General features: G+C 36.2%; 1 protein-coding gene across 1 annotated transcript in view; it reads right to left on the bottom strand.

Moving 5' to 3' along the window:
- Positions 1 to 17,763: 17,763 nt before the first annotated feature.
- LOC107698309 (death-associated protein kinase 2) overlaps positions 17,764 to 21,333 on the bottom strand; it is a 36,169-nt gene continuing 32,599 nt past the window's right edge. The window contains 4 exon segments of the mRNA XM_016499269.1: positions 17,764 to 17,999; positions 18,001 to 18,537; positions 19,312 to 19,357; positions 19,704 to 19,856. Coding sequence (XP_016354755.1) covers positions 17,892 to 17,999; positions 18,001 to 18,537; positions 19,312 to 19,357; positions 19,704 to 19,856 — 844 coding nt within the window. The 3' untranslated portion in view covers positions 17,764 to 17,891.

Raw genomic sequence — 21,333 nt, 5'->3', positions numbered from 1 at the left:
GCATTTATTCTGGGAACACTTCAGATATTCCAGTGTGTTAGTGATCTCTATTGTAGGCGTGGTTGAATGTGAATTTAATGCTTTAGTTTGCTCTTTAAATCCACTCTATAGAGTTGATTTGATGTGACTGTTACTTCATAGGTTTAAACTTCTAGCTACATTTTTTTGGTACAACGGTTCTACCTCTATCTGACACCGCGTCTCCGGAAGTGTATGGATACTACAAGTACGTACACGCAAGTAGACTCAGAGCGAGGAAACTTCATAAAGCGCATCAATACAGTGAGCAAAACACGCCGAACTAACACGGGTGGGAGGCTTGACTGGTGCCATTGTAAAGAATGTGAACTGCAAATTTTCATTTTTTTTTTATTTTTTAAGACACTCAGTTCAAGGGCATATAGTGCCTGTCAATTCGATGTCAAACTGTGCCTCTTCACTGGTTTTGAAGGGAAAGCGTGAACTATCCAGAATACGTGACGCCTCTGAAGGATGTAAAAAAGAAAATCAGGAACCTTCAAAACTCATGCCATTCATTTTCTGCTATCAAGTAAATTATTTGAAACTCTTGCCAACTACTTCCTGTGGTCATGTGACACAATGACGTTTCAGTTTGCCACAGAGCTGGACAAAATCTAAGAGGGAAAAGGTATTAACTGTGTACATATTTGGAAAAGTTGTTAATTTACCCTTGCAAAGTGGCCTTTATAGTGTAATATTTTATACTTTCAGAAATAAATGTGGTTATTTGTTTGCTGTATTCCATTTGTCTCAAAGCATTTTGTGTTTCAACTGATCACATACAAATAGTGGACTGTTAAGGAGTTTTTAATGGACAGTCTAGACAGCAGCGTAGCCAAAATAATGCAGAATGTAGAATATTTATAATATATTTGGGTTTTAGAAATTAATATATACTAAAGTTTTTTGTTTTTTTTTAAAGCTAAAAAAAGTATATATATAATTATTAAATTAAATCAATGGCATAACTGAATGCTAAGCAAGTCTGACAAATATTTCACAAGCATTTCCTTCAGTTCAGTCAAAACAATAACCTTACGCCACATCTAATTTGGCAGCCCTTGTGTGCATTATTTTCAGTAAGGCTTTGATATTGCACCAGGAGACAGCTGATCACAGACCTTTTTGTTTGCTACACTCATTGACATTCTGATATGAAGATGTCTATTCAAACATCAAAGCCTTCAAGTCACTCTAAAAACAACCCTCCCAAACAAGGCTAACATATGAAGCAGATCTGAAATATAGCTTTTGCTAAATCATAACTTGACCTTAAAAACTGAATCTATTATCGGTCAGAGAATATTGAATAATACAGGATTGGTCTCGGGTGATTAACTGCTCTACAGTTTCTGGGAAGGAGAGAATAAAATAAAAAGAATTAGAGCCACAGCGCTTAATAAAAGCCACATCTTCTGGAGAATAGAAAAGCAAATATTTTTCTGGACCGTGAGTAATTCAGATGTCCTCCTCCTTGATCCCACTTCTTTCCAATTCCCTGCTATGCAGAAAATCAAAGTCGGACACTTATACAATCAGCCAGGCGCATTGAGCAATGCCACTCTCATTTCTCATTATAGGTACTGGGAAGAGGGTTCATTTTGGTATAAAGTCCACTGAACATTTGTAAAGAGAAGTGCAAATGTTCTGTGAGCAAATTAACAAATCACACTTCTCTTTTACTAAGAAGACTGAGTGGAAGTTACCCAAATAGCGATGACCCTAGCCATTTTAACTGCAAAGATGTGATTCATGTTCCAGTAAGGTCATGTAGTGGTAAACTCCAAAATTAGCCGCAAGATTTGAGGTATTATTCATGTTCGTAGAAAAACAGTGCTACTAACACACAGGTAGGTATAGTCTTATTATCTGGTCTTATCCTGCAATAGTCTATGAGGATGACAGAAACTGTCTATGGGGATTCATCCGTACCACCACGACAAATCACTTCCTCTTGGCAAGGACTATAACTGTGGGCTGCTTTATCTGTGCTAGCCAACATTTTTTTGCCAACCCCGATGCATTTTTCTGATTACTTGCTATTATTTAGTACTATTTATTATTATTAGTATTACTACTACTATTACTGATTAAATGAGTGTGCTGCATGTTCAGTGTCATAACAAGCTGTTTATAGCATCTTCAGAGACTTTCGAGGAAGTCAGATTTAGTTATTGAGATGCACCTGTATATGTGTATATATATATATATATATATGTTAAAAGTCTTAATCTAATGGTACAATGTTTGTCTAGCATGAGGACCAGGGTTCAAATCTATTTTTGTCATACAGGCGTCGTTTGTGAATGGGCATAATGCTTCTGAGAATAAATATTGGCTCACAAACTTCTGGGGTGTTTTGTGCATGCTGAGTGCGGAAAGACTATGTTCCACCAGGGTAAGATTAATTTCAAGGATTTTAATAAAACACGGAAATTAATTAAACTGGCACGCTTTCCCAGTTCTTGAGGATTTACCATTTGTACTCTGAGGAGATTTTGGTGGACTGGTATCAAATGCTAACTGACAAAGCTAAGGTCTTGGTCATTAAAATGGATCAAAACTGTAAAAGGCCACTACTGTTTGACTGTTAGGCTCAGTGGTATCACAGTGGTCACAAGATGTCGAGCCCAGATTAACTGTGGGAGGTGGGGAGGTCTGGTCCAGCCCAGATGGATTCAGTTTCTGTCACGTGAGGGATGTGGTCTCGTTCTCTTTTGCCATTTCCATACACATTTAGTCCAAACTAAGTTAAAAGGGGGAAGTTCATTTAAATAGGAGGAAGAATGACATGCTCAGGTTCAGAGGTTTGCATAAACTGAGCATTGTAAATCAACTGATGACGGCAGTTGGCAGAAAGAAAAAAACACTTAATTCTGAGAGACAACAGAATTTTCAGGAGAAAGGTCAGTTGAAATTGCTCATTTGATATTCACTTCACCACAACAACACCAATAAATGGATGGAACTTCAGTAAAGGTCACTGCACCTCTGAAGTCCGAAATACAGATTCTATACAAGTCAAGATAAACACATTATCTGAGCGCCAGAGAAATCATAAGGTAAAACAAGGCAAGTTCACTTGTGTCTTTTGTGCCTTGTTTTTTGTTAAAAGTCTTAGAATAGATTCCCTCTGCTATTTAACAACAGTGCGGCTCATTGGCTTTAGCCACTCATCCATTTAAATAACTCCAGTTGCATTTATATTTCAGCAGGGGAGACAGGAAAAGCTCTACTCATTCATAAGAATATGTGAAAGTCATCATTTAACAGAATCAAAGCCAAAAGTAACACTAAAATTGATACTCTGACTTCAGAAAGACCACAGGACTTAAAGTCAAGAAGGTTTTATGCCAGAGAAGGACAAGCCCAATGCTCATATATCAATCCACATCAAAGAAAAATGCAGTGTGATGGTTTATACCATGTGTAGGGTGGTGAGGATTTACTGCTATAGTATTTATGCTGCGGTTGATTCATTTTGTTGGCTATTAGTGAGCAGGACTATGGGCACTCACTGTTTTCATGTGTTTTTTATGTTGAATTTCCAGCAAATTCACGATATATACCATTATACCATTTGTGATGGAAAGATTGAGGTCATCTTGCTTGCCCACTGTTAATGATTACTGACTATATAAGTGACCCTATAACTTACATTGATAATAAAAAACCCTCAGCTAATTATACTAAAACATTCTTTGAATGTCATTTGCTAATAGAAAATACCCAGTGAACCCATGTGTCCTTTCTGAACATCAGCCTTTCTTTGAATAATAACACCTATTTGTCCTCATATCTGTGGGGCGAGAAGCATTGTGCCCACGCACTTAGAAAATTGCTCATTAACTTGTTAAGTAATTCAACAGGTAAGTCATCCCCACCACAGAGATAATGATCTCATTTGTCACAGAGGGGCACTAAATAACTGAACCATCAGATACAAAAATAACCATCGCCATTGCAATGATCACACCTTGCCATCAGAACATTGTAACTGCTCCCTATTTCTTTTTTATATGATTCCTGCTACTGTTACCTGCACAGCAGTACCTGATGTTCCTTTAAACTCGAAAAAACACAATGCACCGTGTTAATATGATGGGATTTTTTCGTATTGATTTTGCACAGGTGTTTCACCTGTATTTTGAATTATGCATTGCATAATGTTGTGTTTTAGGGTTTAAAGAAATGTTTATAAATGTAAAGGTCAATGTCCTTGCAGAAAATAACCTTTAACATTTTTCAACTTCTGTATTTTTTTTCCTTACAGTGAAGTTTTGTTAAAGTACATACATGTATAAAAGTATTTTAATAGCTTTTATTAATTAGCCTTTTGTTTTTTTTTTATATTAATATTCCAAACTTTTTATTTAATTCAATATAAACATTTAATGCATTTAAACAACACAATTTTAATTGTGTTTAATTTTAATAAATCAAATTTAATGAAATGTTATTTGAATAATATATTTATTAATTCATTTAATGATGTTGACATTTTCTGAAGAAATGTGAGTCATGCTTGCCTGACTCACCTTTTAATAAATTTATATGTATGAGCCACAGTAATTGAAAGTGTGACTAATAACAGTCATTTTTGAATGCTGCATTTTAATTATAGTTTGTAAAAATCAGTGGTATATTACACCAACACTGACTAAATTGCTATGGACGTTGTGTTGATAATAATTACCTATAATGTTATCTAATAGGCACTTTAGTACATTCATTATAGGTCAATATTATCATAAAGGTAGAAGAGTAAGTTGTATCTGTTGAAAAAACAATTAGCCCCGCCCCAAACTCACACTATAGGTTGCTGGCATGTTGCTGGGTTGGGCTGATTGGGATATTCAACCAAACAAAGTGATGTTTAGAGACAAAGGTTCATAGTGTTTACACTTTGGTCAGAGAAATCTAATGGCATATGATATATGTATATTAAACTGTGATTTTATAAAGTAGCAACCTTTTTATTTAAAGGGGTCATATGATGCGATTTCAATTTTTCCTTTCTCTTTGGAGTGTTACAAGCTCTTGGTGCATAAAGAAGATCTGTAAAGTTGCAAAGACTAAAGTCTCAAATCCAAAGAGATATTCTTTATAAAAGTTAAGACTTGTCCACGCCCTCCTAAAACGGCTCGTTCTAACACGCCCCCACATGTCTACGTCACTGTGTGGGAAGATTTGCATAACACCGCCCAAATGTTCACGCAAAGAAAGAAGGCGTAACTTTTATTCTCGCTGTAGTATTGTTGTTGCCGCCGGCACCGTGTTGTGGAGATGCTGTGTGTTTACTCCGTGCTGGTCGCTGAGGAAATACATCAACTTAGTGCTGTGGATCGCCGGATCAGCTTTCACCGTGGACGAAGCGGAGTCCAGCCCGGGGTCGTCACATGTGGTTGCCGCACACCCACCGGCCGCTCCTTCGTCGAATCCGCTGGCTGCGCCATTCTCAAGGCCGCTGGCCTCTGCTCACTCAAGCCCGTCGTGTGTGACACTGTGTGACGCATTTTATGGAAGACTATTTCCTGAACCTGCAGAGTAGCATACAATGGGTCTGTGCTCAAATATCAATTTTACTGGTAGTCCACTGTATGAAGAATTTTTGGGTATAATATATCACAGTTTCGTTTATTTTGCTATCCTCACTTACATGAATGAACTAGTGTCCTACTTAAGGGTAAAAATAAATGACGTTTATAGTGAATGCCCCTATAAACTCTTATATTTACGATTTAGTTTTAATACAAATGATGCGTGCCAAGTGAGCGAACGTCAATAAAGATCACACAACAGAAGTGCGCCTCTCTCTCTCTCTTTCATTGCATACATATACTTCGTAGACATCTTTAATCTCTAATAACTCCATTCTGCTGTCTGTTTTCCGTGTTTCTTTGTCTGAATATGGCACTTATCACATGCTGTGTGGTATCGGCGTTTGGTATCGGGGCATTTTAACGAGTACGAGTACGAGTACAGGAGCTCAGTATCGGTGCATCCCTATTTTTTATATTTAAAGAATTTGCCACTGATGATTCAAACGCGAGTAGCACTTGTTGTTTGTTGTTTCTCCGATCACAAATGCAGACATGGTTTTATGTTTACGCGGCGCGATACGCAACACAACGCGTAAAAACACAGTATAAGTCATTATAATCAGTAATTATGTCCCCACTGGATGCAACAAATGCCTCGTTTATAATGGGTTTTATTGGTTTTGTCTCGCCGTGCCGGGAGACGGTGTCACAGTGTGTTAAGGGGCGTAACATTTCGTCACACGCTTGAGGTATTCGGCCAATCACAACGCACTGGATAGCTGGCCAATCAGAGCACACCTCGCTTTTCAGACCGATGAGCTTTGTAAAAATCGACGCGTTTCAGAAAGGTGGGACATAGAGGAGAAACAATAATGTACATTATGTGGAAAATAATGTTTTTTAAACCTTAAACCGCATAAACACATTGCATTACACCAAATACACAACATGATGTTCTTTTTAGCAACGTCATAAGACCCCTTTAAAGGTGGTTTTGAAGTCTGACTTTAGTTTCAGTTGTGATGTCAGTGTGTTTATAATAGGCTCTGATCCAAAGAGTAATCCAATGAAGTGCAAAGAGAAAGAAAGAGAATGAAAATATTGGCACAAGAGTTCCTCCATGAGGCTTCAAAAGGGGACATTTTCTCTTTGCAGAAAGGTCTATCAAATGCAGCCTCATTGTAAATGGCTCAAATCCTCCTTTGAAAGTCGTTTGAAAGTAATTTATGACTTCACATGATTAATTTTATAATATGAGTATCTTTCCACTTAAATAGTTAGTTCAAGTAGATAATAAGATTTTTTTTTTTTTTACGACTTAACAAGTCAAGGTGCTTTTTATGCTTAAGTTGAATGTGTTCAAAGTACTGAATGTCACCAGAGACCAATTAACAGAGCACACAACCAACAACTCGTGCCCAATGACATCAGCACAGCCCGTGTCGGTCGTCACAGGTCTTCAGAAAGAGCACAAAGACACAAAGTCATCTCCCAGAGAAGCCTGAGTGAGGACAGGACTGGGTTGAGAAGGCTGACTCATAGTTATTTATACCAATTTAGCTCTTCCTCCCTCGTGGGAATATCCTGATTGGACTGAAGTTGTGTCTGAAAGTCTGATGCTCTCAGGGAGAAAAACAACTGTATGTGTTCCTGCTATTATTTCCCAACAGATCTGATTATCAAGGGGTTACTTGTAGTACCTATAGTACCTACAGCTATCACTGATAAACAAGTCACAAAAACTTATCTGGCTGATAGCCGATGATTATTTCAATATTATGGTGGATAACAATAAAAATTGAAAACCAATCGTTGTAAGTATATTTAGGCGTCACAACATTATAACGTATAAAATATTAAAAACATTACATTTAACAGTGTTATTAAATTAGTGTTTTAAAGATGAACTTTAAGTGAATGTTAGAAGACAGCAAAGGTAACCGAAATGTAAAAATAAATAAATAACTAAAAAATTAGAACAATTATTGAACTCTAATATTATCCATGTATGTTGTCAGTTGTCATCGATCAGATATTTAACAAAAAATTGATGTTGAATGTACTCTGAACATATAATTATTATGTTTTATTCAATATGTTACTTGCCGTTTCTCACATTTTTTTTTGCTATTATATTTCACAAAAAATTACAAAGAAACTCCAAGTAACAAGTAGAAAGACTGAAATGATTTGTAAAACATACTCCAAACTTGATTTACAACTTTTTTTTTTTTTTTACAGTGAATGAGAGCACACTATTGGAAGCAAACATTGGCCGTTTTACCTTTCTAGGGCATGTTTTGGTGTCTTCACCACTCCGGCCCATAGTCATGCCTTTAACCCGGATAAAGGCAAAAGGCCTAATGGTCCCCCAGAGATAAAATGCCCTAGATATGCCTTCCGCCCCATTTCTGCCAGAGCAAGAACTCTCAATCAATGCTATTGAGAAACCAATTAATCACTTTTCTGGTTGGGTCAATAATCTTAATCTAATACGATTAGGAAAGGACCTTCTGGACAAGTGTCCAGGGGTTGTTTATCAATAAAACTAAGTAGGCTGTAGCTGCTTTTTGGGCTAATTTATTTTAATTTTCGGATAATCTAAATCCCCACTTGAGCCAGTACAAGGCACACAAAACTGATCCCAGACTTGCACATTTAGCCCACCAATACATGACGCATTAACAGGTAGGGAACAGAGCGACCTGAGCGGACATGTCCATTAGGCTTCTATTCTAAGAATAGGATACACACACGAGTCCTGAATGAATAATGGAGAGGGCCCTCCAGGAATTCATCTCCTCAATGCTGTCATCTGACCAGAAACCAACCTAATGATCACACACACTGAGCCAAAGGATGTCATGTGATTAATAACAAGCAGCTCCTCATCTTCATACATTTCAGCAGCACTCAACCATACAAATCCAATTCTGATATCAATTTCAATCTAACAAGTCAAATGTAGATGAAGATGCCAAACACATTTTTTGATATGTAATAGAATGACAGTCAAGTAGTCGTTCAACTACCAATTAGCTGGTTATTGAGATGGACTAGTAAATTGTTTTTTTTTTTTAATTAGTTTATTTTATTTTTGGTGAAGATCTAAAGATAACAATTCTTTGCCTTCAGTAATAAATTAAAACAAACTTCCTTCCTTTTTTTTTTAATTCATATATTATACATTTCATGTAATTTTCAATAATGCATTGACCTAGAATAAAATATGCCATTTTCAGAAATCTGATAAACCTTATAACATATATGGCATATCAAACAATATATATGGTCTATTTAAATGGACTCACTAATCAAACAAACATGTAACAAGGTCATTTGTTTAGCATTTGTTGGAACTGGCTGTTCAGTACATTGGTGGGATTTCCGTGCTATCCAAATGTAACATTTGCTTACTAGCATGCTGCCCACGTCCAGATGGTAAGAGTTTGCAGTGCGGCCCAATAAGATCTGGATCACGCAAGTGTTTCCCAGAGATCCTGTGTACATATGAGCTGCTTCCCATGTTCTGTTCTTATATAAACACTCTATTCCATTTTATGTTGTTGTTGCCTGGTGTGAACACTTCTGAACCAACGGCTCTACATCCTTAAAAAATTTCACATTTTCAGAAGCAAAATAATTAAAATAATAGTCTTTTCTGGGCTGAATACATTGGTTTTGGGCAAGGACAACGTGCGAGGCATCTGTGAAATCTTAATAAACACCTTGCATTTGTTTTGGGAGCTCAATGAAGAAAGAAATAGCTTCACTTTAGCAAAAAATTAAAACAAACGTCTGTTTTGTGCTGTTATTTTTTTAAACCACCTGCCAATTTTAAATTACCTGTTTAGTAACACTGCTACACACGACGAGAATGAAGTTTTAACAGCTGAAGTCGTCTCTCACGATGAATGTCCCTGTAGAAACCCGTTTGTCTCGTGGCCTGCAGAAATTCGCGCTTTTAAGAATGCCGGGAAACCCCTCAGTGATTTAATCATGCACGTCCATTTTTGGCCAGCAGAGGGAGACATTTGTTTAAGTGAGAAACATTATTGTACAGAATGTCTTCTGACACCGGGATTTTTACCCAAGATTTGAAATTAAATTTTCAAAACGAGCTAATGTATCTTAAAATGTGCCTTTGCTAGAAGTTTTTAGAACGAATATTTAATTTCTTTCTTGTTTGGTCAAAATGATGTCTTACCTTAACACTCAGGTTAACAACTCGGTTAACAACAATCATAAATCACATTAAATAGATTAAAATATGTATTAAACTTAAGAAAACAGACATAAATAAGCTATATTTATCTTAAAAACAAACATTTTTGTCAAAACAAGATTTTCTGTCTGGACAACTGAAAATCAGTTCGAAGTATGTCTATTAATCCATGCATTCGTGTCAATGAATGCTACATTTTCTGCTATTTATAATATAGCCTACATTTGACATTATTTTTGTATTTACCGGTGTTTGAGTGAGAGGCTAAGACAAAAACACATTTTGTTAGAAAAAGCAAGAAGAAGGCCTATGCGATTGCACCCAAACTTAGGACAACAGGCCTACCTATGAACATATCGAAGAAAATGATGAAACATAATGAGATTTATAAATAAACCTGTTCATTTTTGCCCTAGTGCTTGTGCATCAGTGTACTGAAATATGGAAGAAAATGTCTAACCAGTAGGTGGCACTGTCATTACAATTATCACACTTCTGGTGTACTGATGGTTGGGTATGATCTTGACTTACGTAATGTCATGAATATATCATTTTAGTAATAACTGTCACACTCGCTGAGAGCTCAAATAGGCTATATTATATTTGTACAAGGCAATTTGACATTTGTTTATCTCGGTGGGTTAACATTGTACATCAAACAGGTTAACATCATTTCACAGTTAGCAAGATTTGACTTTGTTTAAATGGAAATATAGCTATATCTGTATCTTTTAGGTAATTATAGCCTGTGTTTGACCTAGATCTCTAAGGTCACATGTAAATGATTGGTGGAAATATGTACAAGTTCTTATGTAAACAATAACTCATAGTTTTAGGACTACAATGGCCTGGGGCAAAAAAATATATCATATGTTATATTTTCCACAGAAGCAATTAAATCTTCATTGTGATCCACCCTACAGTTTAAGCTTACGGCAACATTCCAGCAACTGCAATTCATCTTTTGTTTATAAGCAGTAACATATATCAGCAACACCAGTACCTATAAAAACGGATCCGAGGCCAGTTAATAGTGGCTCTAATGAAGCTATGATTGTTTAAAACAGCACATTGGAAACAGATCTGAGATAAGCTTGGGAGCTATCATCAGAATGACTGATTTCTCCCATAATTCAACAGAAATCTGATAAGTTGAAGGTCAAAACGCAGCTCAAAGTTTGTGGGAAAGTAACAGATTCGGCAGTTATTAGATGAAGAAAGACTTCTGTGGAAATGTATGCATGCATACCAAAGGTGTTCTTAAAACTAACCTCAAATATCATTGTCAAAATGTCTGAATGAATATAAAAGAACTCTTATGAAAACAAAAATGAAATGAAACACTTTCAATGCAGAAATGCTCCACACCAAAGCTCTTATCATATAAATGGGATAGTAAACTACTCTTTCAATGATAACATGCCAGAAACATTTCTAAAGGCTCTGAATTACAGGCTATTCTTCAGGCAAGAACCCAATATTCAATGAAAGAAAAGACACCAACCCAATAATGTGAGTCATTATTGATGTTAGTGACATGATGACATTGGCTGGGCATAATAGTACATTACCAGGACAAATTGGAAGGGATAATGAAGGATTTCTGAATATGTAGGGCAATGGTCTTAAATGGAACACTATTGGCACACTTGGCAAAGTTCAGCTCATTATTATGAGTGAAATGAGTGAAAATCCATTGCAACACGTTACAAAAACATTCATCACATAAATAGCGAGGCAAGAATAAAGAAACACTTGTTCAGTTTCTAGAATACACCTTTCTCTGTCCAGACTGATTGGGCAGGTGAGATAAAAACTGGTTCACTTCTTCCGCCTGATACCTTTCACATTACCACTGGCCTACTTCTCTAATGGCAGTTTATTTAGTTCAGGTCAAGTTTTACCTGCAGCTGAATCCAGCCTAACTGAACCCAAATAACAGCTCTTGTGAAACGTGTGGACAAAATTATTTTGCCAACAGACTGATTGTGACACAAAAGATCTGATTACAGTCAGACAATGAATGACAACCTAGTCAATTAACCCTATGTACAACACCAGTCAACCGTTTGGACAGATTTAACTGAATGTGTCACAGGATCTTAAAAATCTCTTTATATAAAAGATACTATTTAAAAAAAATGAAATGTTTGAAACTGTGCAGACAAACATACATTCTTTACCAAAAAATGTATGCATATTATTATTATTTTATTATTAATCATATACTTAAAATATATGAATAAAGTATTTAATATTTAAGATATTATTATATGAACATAAGGATATTAATATATTAAGTAACTACTATATTCTACAATTATTATTATTCTGTAACTATTGAAAGCATTATTCAAACATTTACAATTTATGAATCAAATATTTAATATTTGGTATATTTATTATTATTATTAACACAATTATGAATATCTAGTCAGCACACATGAACTCTGTCAATACTCTTTTAAAAGCATCCCAGGATACACCTCATGAAGATTTTATGAAATTCTTATTAAATTACAATTTCCTGACCTTATTAGTGGATCATAAATAACCAAACAAGAACATCAATAAATATATTAATAATTTATTACTTCTACTGTTTGTACAAAAGGGGCATTTTTTATTCTTAGTAAACTTTTTTCATTTCACATTAATTGAACAACACAAGTACAGTGTCATATCAAGAGTATAAAATTAATGGATAAAAGGGATTTTGTCCTTCAGGCACATTTTATGAATATTTTCCACTTCTGGTATAAATCTGGCAGATTTATACTGGTAAACAATACTGTGTAGTCCCCTAACACCAATCATGTGACTGATGCACAGGAAGTGATGTATTTGTACATTAACATGCATTGAACATAGTCCTGTTTATACATGTAAAAAAATATATTTAAACACATGTATGTAATGTATAAATATGCACTGCAAAATGGTTTAAAATCAATTCAGGTTTAATACTCTAGCAGAAAGAACACTACTGAATTTCTAACAATGTTTTAATGAAATTGGTATGAGAACGTTTGAGCCCTCTCATTTATAAGCCCATTGTACAGAATACATTCATTTAGAATACAACCTCTTCTGATGGTGGTATATGTGAAGCATACCAACAATCACATTCAGGCACTGTATTACAAACAATTTGCATATGAGCACCTATGATTTTCTTTAAAGGGGTCATATGATGCGATTTAAATTTTTCCTTTCTCTTTGAAGTGTTACAAGCTCTTGGTGCATAAAGAAGATCTGTAAAGTTGCAAAGACTAAAGTCTCAAATTCGAGCTGATCCGTGCTGGTCGCTGAGGAAATACATCAACTTCGCGTTGTGGATCGCCGGATCGGCTTTCACCGTGGAGTTCAGCCCCGGGTCGTCACATGTGGTTGCCGCAAGTCCGCCTGCCACTCCTTCGTCGAATCCGCCGGCCCCTGCTTACTCTAGCCCGCCCTGTGTAACTACTTTGTTTGGTCTTCCAAAAGAGGAGATTCAAACGCGAGTTTTGAGCAGTGTAGAGTAGCGCTTGTTTTTTGTCATTTCTCCGATCACAAATGCAGACATGGTTTTATGTTTACGCGGCGTGATGCAACGCAACTCGAAAAAAAGACAGTATAAGTCATTATAATCCGTAATTATGTCCCCACTGGATGCAACAAATGCCTCGTTTATAAAGGGTTTTAATGTTTTTGTCTCGTCGCTCCGGCCGGGACACGGCATCACAATGTGGTAAGGGCCGTAACATTTCCGTCACACGCTTGAGGTATTCGGCCAATCACAACGAACTGGATAGCTGTCCAATCAGAGCACACCTCGCTTTTCAGACCGATGAACTTTGTAAAAATCGACGCGTTTCAGAAAGGCGGGGCATAGAGGAGAAACAGTAATGTACAGTATGTGGAAAATAATGTGTTTTTTGAACCTTAAACCGCATAAACACATTTAATTACACCAAATACACATAATGTTTTTTTAGCAACATCATATGACCCCTTTAAACTTTTGACCAATAGGTGGCACCGTCCTGAAACGTCTCAAGTACCACAATGTCCCAATGACAATTTCATTTCACAATCCAACAGCATTGCCAACCAAAAAACAAAACAAAAAAAAACATCTGCCCCTATTTCAAAAAACACATTTTTTAAATCAAAATGAATGTCATCTGATACATTATTAATATCTTAAGAGCTTTACAAGTCATTGTCGACCCAGGCTTGATAAGTGACCAAATTTTAATACACTTAAGAGCAAACACATTGAGTATTACACTGTTTTAAACTGGATTTCAAATCCAGCCCATTTTGCACTGACTTGCTTTGTCAAATGCAAACTTAAAAAGGTGAAGTAACACTAGCGAAATTTCAGCAAAATCTATTTCAAACCAAGCAGTTTTCTTTTGGGTTTCTGTTGGGTCATAGCGATGAATTCCCATGACCAACTTAAACCCGATGCAGAATCTGCATGAGGAAATCTCACCTGCATGCAAAATACCTGATCACGTTAGCAAATTTTCACAGGCAAAAAAAGTCCATTGTGAACTGTCATATATAAAGCTTGGCTGATACAAAAGTAATTTTCAAACCAAGCAGCTTTCTTAATTCGCATGAGAAACTAACCTGTTGCGAAATCTGCGTGGGAAAAACTTTCACCAAACAACAGTAAATGTGATCGCACCTTGAGACAACAATCTGCGCAATAAAACAATAAACTAAATTAACAAATATCATACAGAATAAATGAAGTTGGCTATATCAGTCATGCACTTTTGAAAGGCAAATTAAATCTGAAGACATTTCAATAAAGAAAGCAAATGTTGTGGCACATATTAAGACTCAAGGCAAAGTGGCGCGAGTAACAGTAAACACACGTATTTTAACATACAAACAAACATTACATTCAAACCTGTAATATATCCAGTAAACTCTTCCTTATCCCATTATGTACATTAATACATTTATACCTGGCTTTAAAACCTGAACAAATGTTTTCTTTCTATATTTGCCACAATTGCACTTTTTGCATCATGTTTACAGATGTGCTGACAAATAATAATTGCATGTTTATGAAGACAAACAAGCCACATTCAGACCTCAACACACTTTCTAAAAGCAACTCAACTTGTGTGCATTTGGAAACGGCAAACCCGCTGCTGTTTCTCCTCAAAACCAGCATGCGGCTGGGATGTTTGTATTGTGGTCGGTCGGAGCAGCAGCAGGGAGTTTCAGGAAGTGCTACTTCTTTTCCTGGTTTGGGGTCTCCTCATGATCACCTCCTCCTCTTTATCGCTCTCACACTCTCTTTCGAACATGGCCACTGTTCGACCTACGTAGTCCATTTTGGGTTTGTCCTGTAAACGAAGATTTGAACGATCCCAACATGCCAGAATATGTGATCTTGGGTAAGACATCAGAAGCACTCTCATGGTTTAACTGCTCATGTTATTTCATGATTAGCCTGGAGACTGCTGGACGTACTACAGTCAGACAGTTATCTTTCTTGCAAATGATTAATGGAGTATAATTGAGCAGGATTCATGAAATACCTGTGGTTTGGGGTGACCTTTCTTCATCATGCGAGTCAAGTGGTTGCAGAGGGCTACGATTCTGAAAGAAAGCTATTGGAGAGCAGGGAGAAAATTTAAATTCTGAACTTTTAGACTAAATGCAAAAAAGTTCAAAAGTTTGGGGACAGTAAGATTTTTTAATGTAATTTTTTGGAAGAAATTCACTTTTTTTATTCAGCAAGGATGCATTGACAGTAAGGACATTTATAATGTTACAGAAAATGTTGTTCTTTTGAACTTTAACCAAAGAATCCTGAAAAATGTCACTGTTTCTATAAAAATATTAAGCAGCACAACTGTTTTTATCATTGATAATAATAGGAACTATTATTGAGCACTATTTTAGCATATTAGAATGATTTCTGAAGGATCATGCGACACTGAAAACTGGAGTAATGATGCTGAAAATTCAGCGTTGCATCACAGGAATAAAAAAATATACGTAAAATATACTGGAATAGAAAAATTTTATTTTGAATTGTAATAATATTTCACGTTACTGTTTCTACAGTATTTTTGATGAAGTAAATACAGCCTTGGTGAGCATTAGAGCATAACGCTGAACCCTACAATGTTGTAAAATGTCTAAAAAAAGCCTTAGCTATAAAATATCATTACATCAGGCCACAATTAGAGTCAGTATTCTTGTTCTTTGTGTCCAAAAATAACACTGAACGAGAAAAATCAAAAAGGCCACTGCCCCACCCCCTTACGTCCCAACAGGGTTGAACAGAAAGTGCAGGGAAACTTATTAAAATTATGTGTAAAAATGTATTGGGGACATACACCATTTCCATAACCATTTAGCACTTTGATGGCAAAGCAATGAGTCCTACCTGCCATCTCCTCCGGGCATATTGTCTCCTGAAGTTCTCAATGTTCACCACAGATTGCCGTCGCACCAGGGCTTGTCTGGGGTTTACAGGCTAAAGGAAAAACAATCACATTGTCATAACTGTTCAATATAAGTAATATAAGTGACGCCTTAGCACATCATTTCACAAGTTCCATGAAACACACCCCTAAGTGACTGAGTACACGTCATCTCTCTCTTTCCCACAATGCACCAAAGCCAGCTGCAAGACTAATAATCAGTGCATGTAATCATCAGTCCAGTGCTTTATTCAGTATGGAAAGAAATAACATCACTGTTTACGTCAATGCTGGCATGACATGCTGGAGAAAACGTCCAAGTGCTGAAGTTCACAAATCAATAAACATGTCACAAATATGACTTTCTAATAGAAATTAAAATATAAAGTAATAGGAATATACACTAAATTACATGTGCAAGAAAGAAAAAACAGGCAATGGGCATGTAGTGCTTTAGGTACTGTACATTCACAAATAAATTGGAGAACTTTTAAAATATAGAAAAACAAAAACAAAGAAAGAAAGGCCAAAATCATATTTATGGCATCTGTAAACAAAAGGAAAACAACCCATGCATACAGATGGATTGAAATCATGAAGGCTGACATCATTTCAACTTTTTACTATTACTGTTAAAAGAAAGAATGTTTTATAGATGTTTGGTCAGTATTTGACCTTAAATTAAAGAAATCTTAAATAATACTGACAAGAACAACCACACTGATGAAAATGTGAATTCAAAAGTATGTTGTTGACTGCTGTAGAGCACCAGCATGTGCATGAAAATTCAAGTATATACAAAACAAGTTACAAATAAACGACACAATTTTAAACTCTGACTTTTGCATGAAAACTCTTTTTTCGATTTTGAGGTACTACAGTAAATTTAAAGTAAATTTATAGTCTCAAAAGTGTCTCAAACTAATGTTTTGTTGAGATAATGATCTTTTAATATTAATTTAAGTCTTGGGATATAAATTATTAGCTTGGCTCATGAATATATTAAGAAGGTAGCAATGTTTGTTACATTATTCTGACTTGCTGGTTGCACATTCATCCATTTCACTGTTGAATTTTCTGCTTTGTCTTAAAGCACACGTTTTTCTTTCTTTATTTCTTGGGCTTGGGCAAGCTCACGGACTTCTTAAAGTGGACAAGACATGTTATCCACAGACATAATGGTTGCTACACCCTGGGCCAGAGACCTTTTAAACCTTTTATGAATATTAATTAAGTTGTAAAGTTCTTTAGAATGTAAAGGGATAGTTCACCCAAAAATTTAAATTCAGTCATCTTTTACTCCACGTCATGTCATTTTAAACCTGCATGGCTTTATTTCTTCTGTAGAACACAAAAGAAGATATTTTGAAGAATCTTTGTAACCAAACAGGTAACCGGTAACCAATGTAAAAGAAAAAAAAAACTTGTTTGGAATGACGTGAGGGTGAGTAAATAATAACAAATGAGAACAAAATATTCATTTTTGAGTGACTTTTCCTTTTATTATATTACTAATGCTTTTAAAATATTGCCCAAAATGTGGGGGAACAAACATTTTCAAAATGTCTTTTACAGTGGTTGCTACTCCATAAGATACGCCTCTGACTACACATCCTGCAATGCTCCTAAACCCAATGTATTACAACTGCTGTCTAATCTCCACTAGCTAGACTCAGAGATGTCTGGCTGTGCTTGAGGACATAGTTCGCCACCACAGGCCCTGTTCAGCAGCTCCTTCAGGGCCTCGTTCACCTCGTTGTTCAGAGCTGAGATGGATCCCAACCCCAGGTTCCCTAGCCTCTCCGTTTAGTGACCCCATAACCTCCTGCAACCATCTGAGTTCTGCGTTCAGTTCCTGTCCGAGGGAGCTCAGGTGGGCTTCTCTAGTCAGGTAGCGACTGTCGATCCTGGCTAAGCTGGCGTCGGTTGTCCTCAAGTCTTGCTGGAGGCCTTTCCTCAACACCTCTGCTTTGCGAAACTCATAGCGCACCTGCGAGAGCTCCTGACGAATGCTTTCGCTTTCCTCTTTATACCAAGCTTCCTTCTCACAGTAGATGGAAAGAAGAGCCTCAACGTCGTCCTGAAGGGATTCGCGCTTCTGAGCCACATTTTCGAGACCCATTTCCACCAACGAGATGTCCTCCAAAACGCTGGCGAAACGCTCAAAGTTGACATAGGTGTTGTTGGGTGGCATGCTGGAGTGGGATTGAATGGTGTACTCTTTCAGGCGTTTGGTCTTCAGTTGCTGAGATTCCACTTTCATTTGCGCCTCTATGGTGGCGCTGTTGTCCTCCAGCCGTTCATGGGTCTTCGCATAGAGAAATTAGGGGGAAGAATGAGTGAGAAGCTAGTTCGATTTTTCACCAGGAAGACAAAGCACTTAACTCACGCACAGGTAAGCAGCAGATCCAGGCAGGAGGAAGTGGAGTTAATGCTGGTCTCGGGATGTTAGGATGAGGAGAACAGCATGATACACAATGGAATCAGTCGTCGATTAGAAGAATTCATCAACATGCGATTGCTTCCATGATAAAGACTTGCATGCATGCGTGCATCTAGTAGTTGGCCAACAAGGTAATACCAGGATTTGGTATTTGGATTTGGGATAGTTCACCCTTAAATTATATTTTGGTATCATTTACTCACCCTTGTGTCGTTTCAAATCTTTTTAGAAATGACACATCTTTTTTTTTTTCCCATGAAATGAAAGTTATCAGGGTCCAAGACAACATTGGACCCCACTGAGACACATCTTAAAATATATTTGTCTGTGTTCCACAGAAGAAATAAAGAAAGTCTTACAGGTTTGAAACATATGAGGGTGAGTAAATGATAACAATTTTCACTTTTGGGTAAACTTTGCATTTAATTGCACAATTCATGTAGAGTAGAGAGAGGCATATGAGACATTGCATGTTTACAGCAAGTTACCGAGGTCAGTTCATTCTGTACACAACAGCAGAGTAAAGTTCAACACTTGTGCATGTTATAATGGCAGTATGAAGCATTCATTTCACAAAAGCCACATAAAAGTAGATAAACTTTCAACTGTGCATGTTTCTGACTTAATCCAAGTGGTTACCTTAATCCAGGGGTGGTTAAGCGCGTCTTGTATTTTAAGCCTCTTTCTGCAAAGAAAACAAACACAAAGCAAACTGAAGGTAAATGCAAAAAAAACAACAGAAAAAAGTAAAAGAAACAGAGAAACTAAGAGAAATGTGAGGTATAAACTTCATTTGGACATATAGCAAGTCCACTCAAATTGCATGCTCATATTTGCCTAATAGTGTAAATTAAAAAGACTTTTTTAAAGGCTACTGGTTTCAGAATCCTATTTGGCTTATTAAAGTGCACGTTAACACATTTCAGTTTTTTTTCTTTTTCTTTTTGGATTTCCTGCAGTAAAATAATCCCCTAAAAGGCCCTGAAGTTATGCTGAAGCCTTCACTGCTGAACCCTGATTTGACCTCTCACCTCGTATCTTTCACCAGCAGCTGTCTGATGAAGCATTTGGCCAGTTCACTGGTGCTGCCAAAGAACTCCTCATCAAATTCGAAGTTCACTGCTGAGATGTTTGCAAGAGTTTCCTGCTTGGAGTCGCCCAGGAACGGCGATGCCCCGCTTAATCTGAAACAGAAAGACAAATACTTGACCTATGTAGAAGCACACTGAAATTCCTGTTAATTAATTCCTGAAACTGATCAGACAGTGGAATCCAAACATGTGCTCCCATAGTTCATACATTAGACCGCTGTTAAATGCCATAATTATGTTCATAATGGCGATGGGTGTAACAGTATGGGTGCCGCTGTCTGACGGCCCAAGGCTCAACCTGTCTTTCATTATTCACTTTAATGGTGTATTGCTATATTTATTTACCTTTAAAATTCTTAAAGAATATATGAGCATGTGAACTGTTAATTCCATATTTATTTAATTTCTGTCATTCATCTTTATTAATTTATCTGCCCATTTATTTATTTCGTTTTTATTTAATTATACATGTTTATTTATTTAATAATTCTTATTTATTTGTTTAATAATACTTAGATTTTTTTTTGGAAAGAAATTAATACTTTTTATTCAGCAAAGACATTAAATTTACCAAAATGACAGCAAAGACTTTTACATTGTTACAAACTATTTCTATTTCAAATTAATTATTTGATTACATTTTAAATTACATTTCAAATAATTTACATTTTAAAATATATTATATAATATATTTTTTAGAAAACAGTTATTTAAAAATCTAATGATAAATAATTCTAAATTATAAATACAATAATTAGAAATGATTATTTATTAATTATAAAATTACTGTATTTGTGATCAAATGAATGCAACCTTGGTGAGCATAAGAAATATATTTCAAAAACATTTAAAAAATCTAACTGACCCAAACATTTTGAATGGTCCTGCCCCATGGCATTTTAAGCTATTTTTATAACTTATATAGTTTATTCTATTATATTAAAAATGTAGGTGATGTATATTTCAAATAAAGAAGTTAAGAGAGAAAATCATTTCAAATATACAAAATTATTGTCAGATTTATTCCATCTAAACAAAAACGCTACAAACTGAGTATACTGGGTGCGATCAGATATTCATCTCATTAATAAAAAGTAACGTTACACCCATTGCAGACGTGAACATTATTAGGACTAATAAAAACGGCCTGATCATGTTCACATTGGCAATGGGTGTAACATTATGTGTGTTATTGTGTAATATGTAGACGACGCATTATGAGAACCTCTCATTCATTATTCACCAATTTGCTTCATCAGTATATTTCTGTCATGACAACTCTCGGAGGGATTAGCATGATCAGTAAGCTCAGATACAGGAGAGAACCAATCAGCTGCCATGTGACAATGATGTTGCCAGGTCAGATTGAGCTAGACCTATCAGACTGCACAATCTACAGCAGGGTTCCAATGATTTGCAATGCTTTGTCGCGTCCAGTGTAGAAACGATGTGACAGCAAAAACATGGCGAGTGTGTAGAAAAGAAAAGTGGACAAGGAAAATAGATGATTCAAATGTGAATGGACTGAACAGTTTTGAGTGAGTGAGTGAGTGACTGATATCTTTGTTAT

The sequence above is a fragment of the Sinocyclocheilus anshuiensis genome, unplaced genomic scaffold, assembly GCF_001515605.1.
Source record: "Sinocyclocheilus anshuiensis isolate Anshui unplaced genomic scaffold, SAMN03320099.WGS_v1.1 scaffold1054, whole genome shotgun sequence".
Lineage (NCBI taxonomy): Eukaryota > Metazoa > Chordata > Actinopteri > Cypriniformes > Cyprinidae > Sinocyclocheilus > Sinocyclocheilus anshuiensis.
Note: the sequence above shows the minus strand (reverse complement) of the source record. Positions and strands in the feature narration are given on the sequence as shown.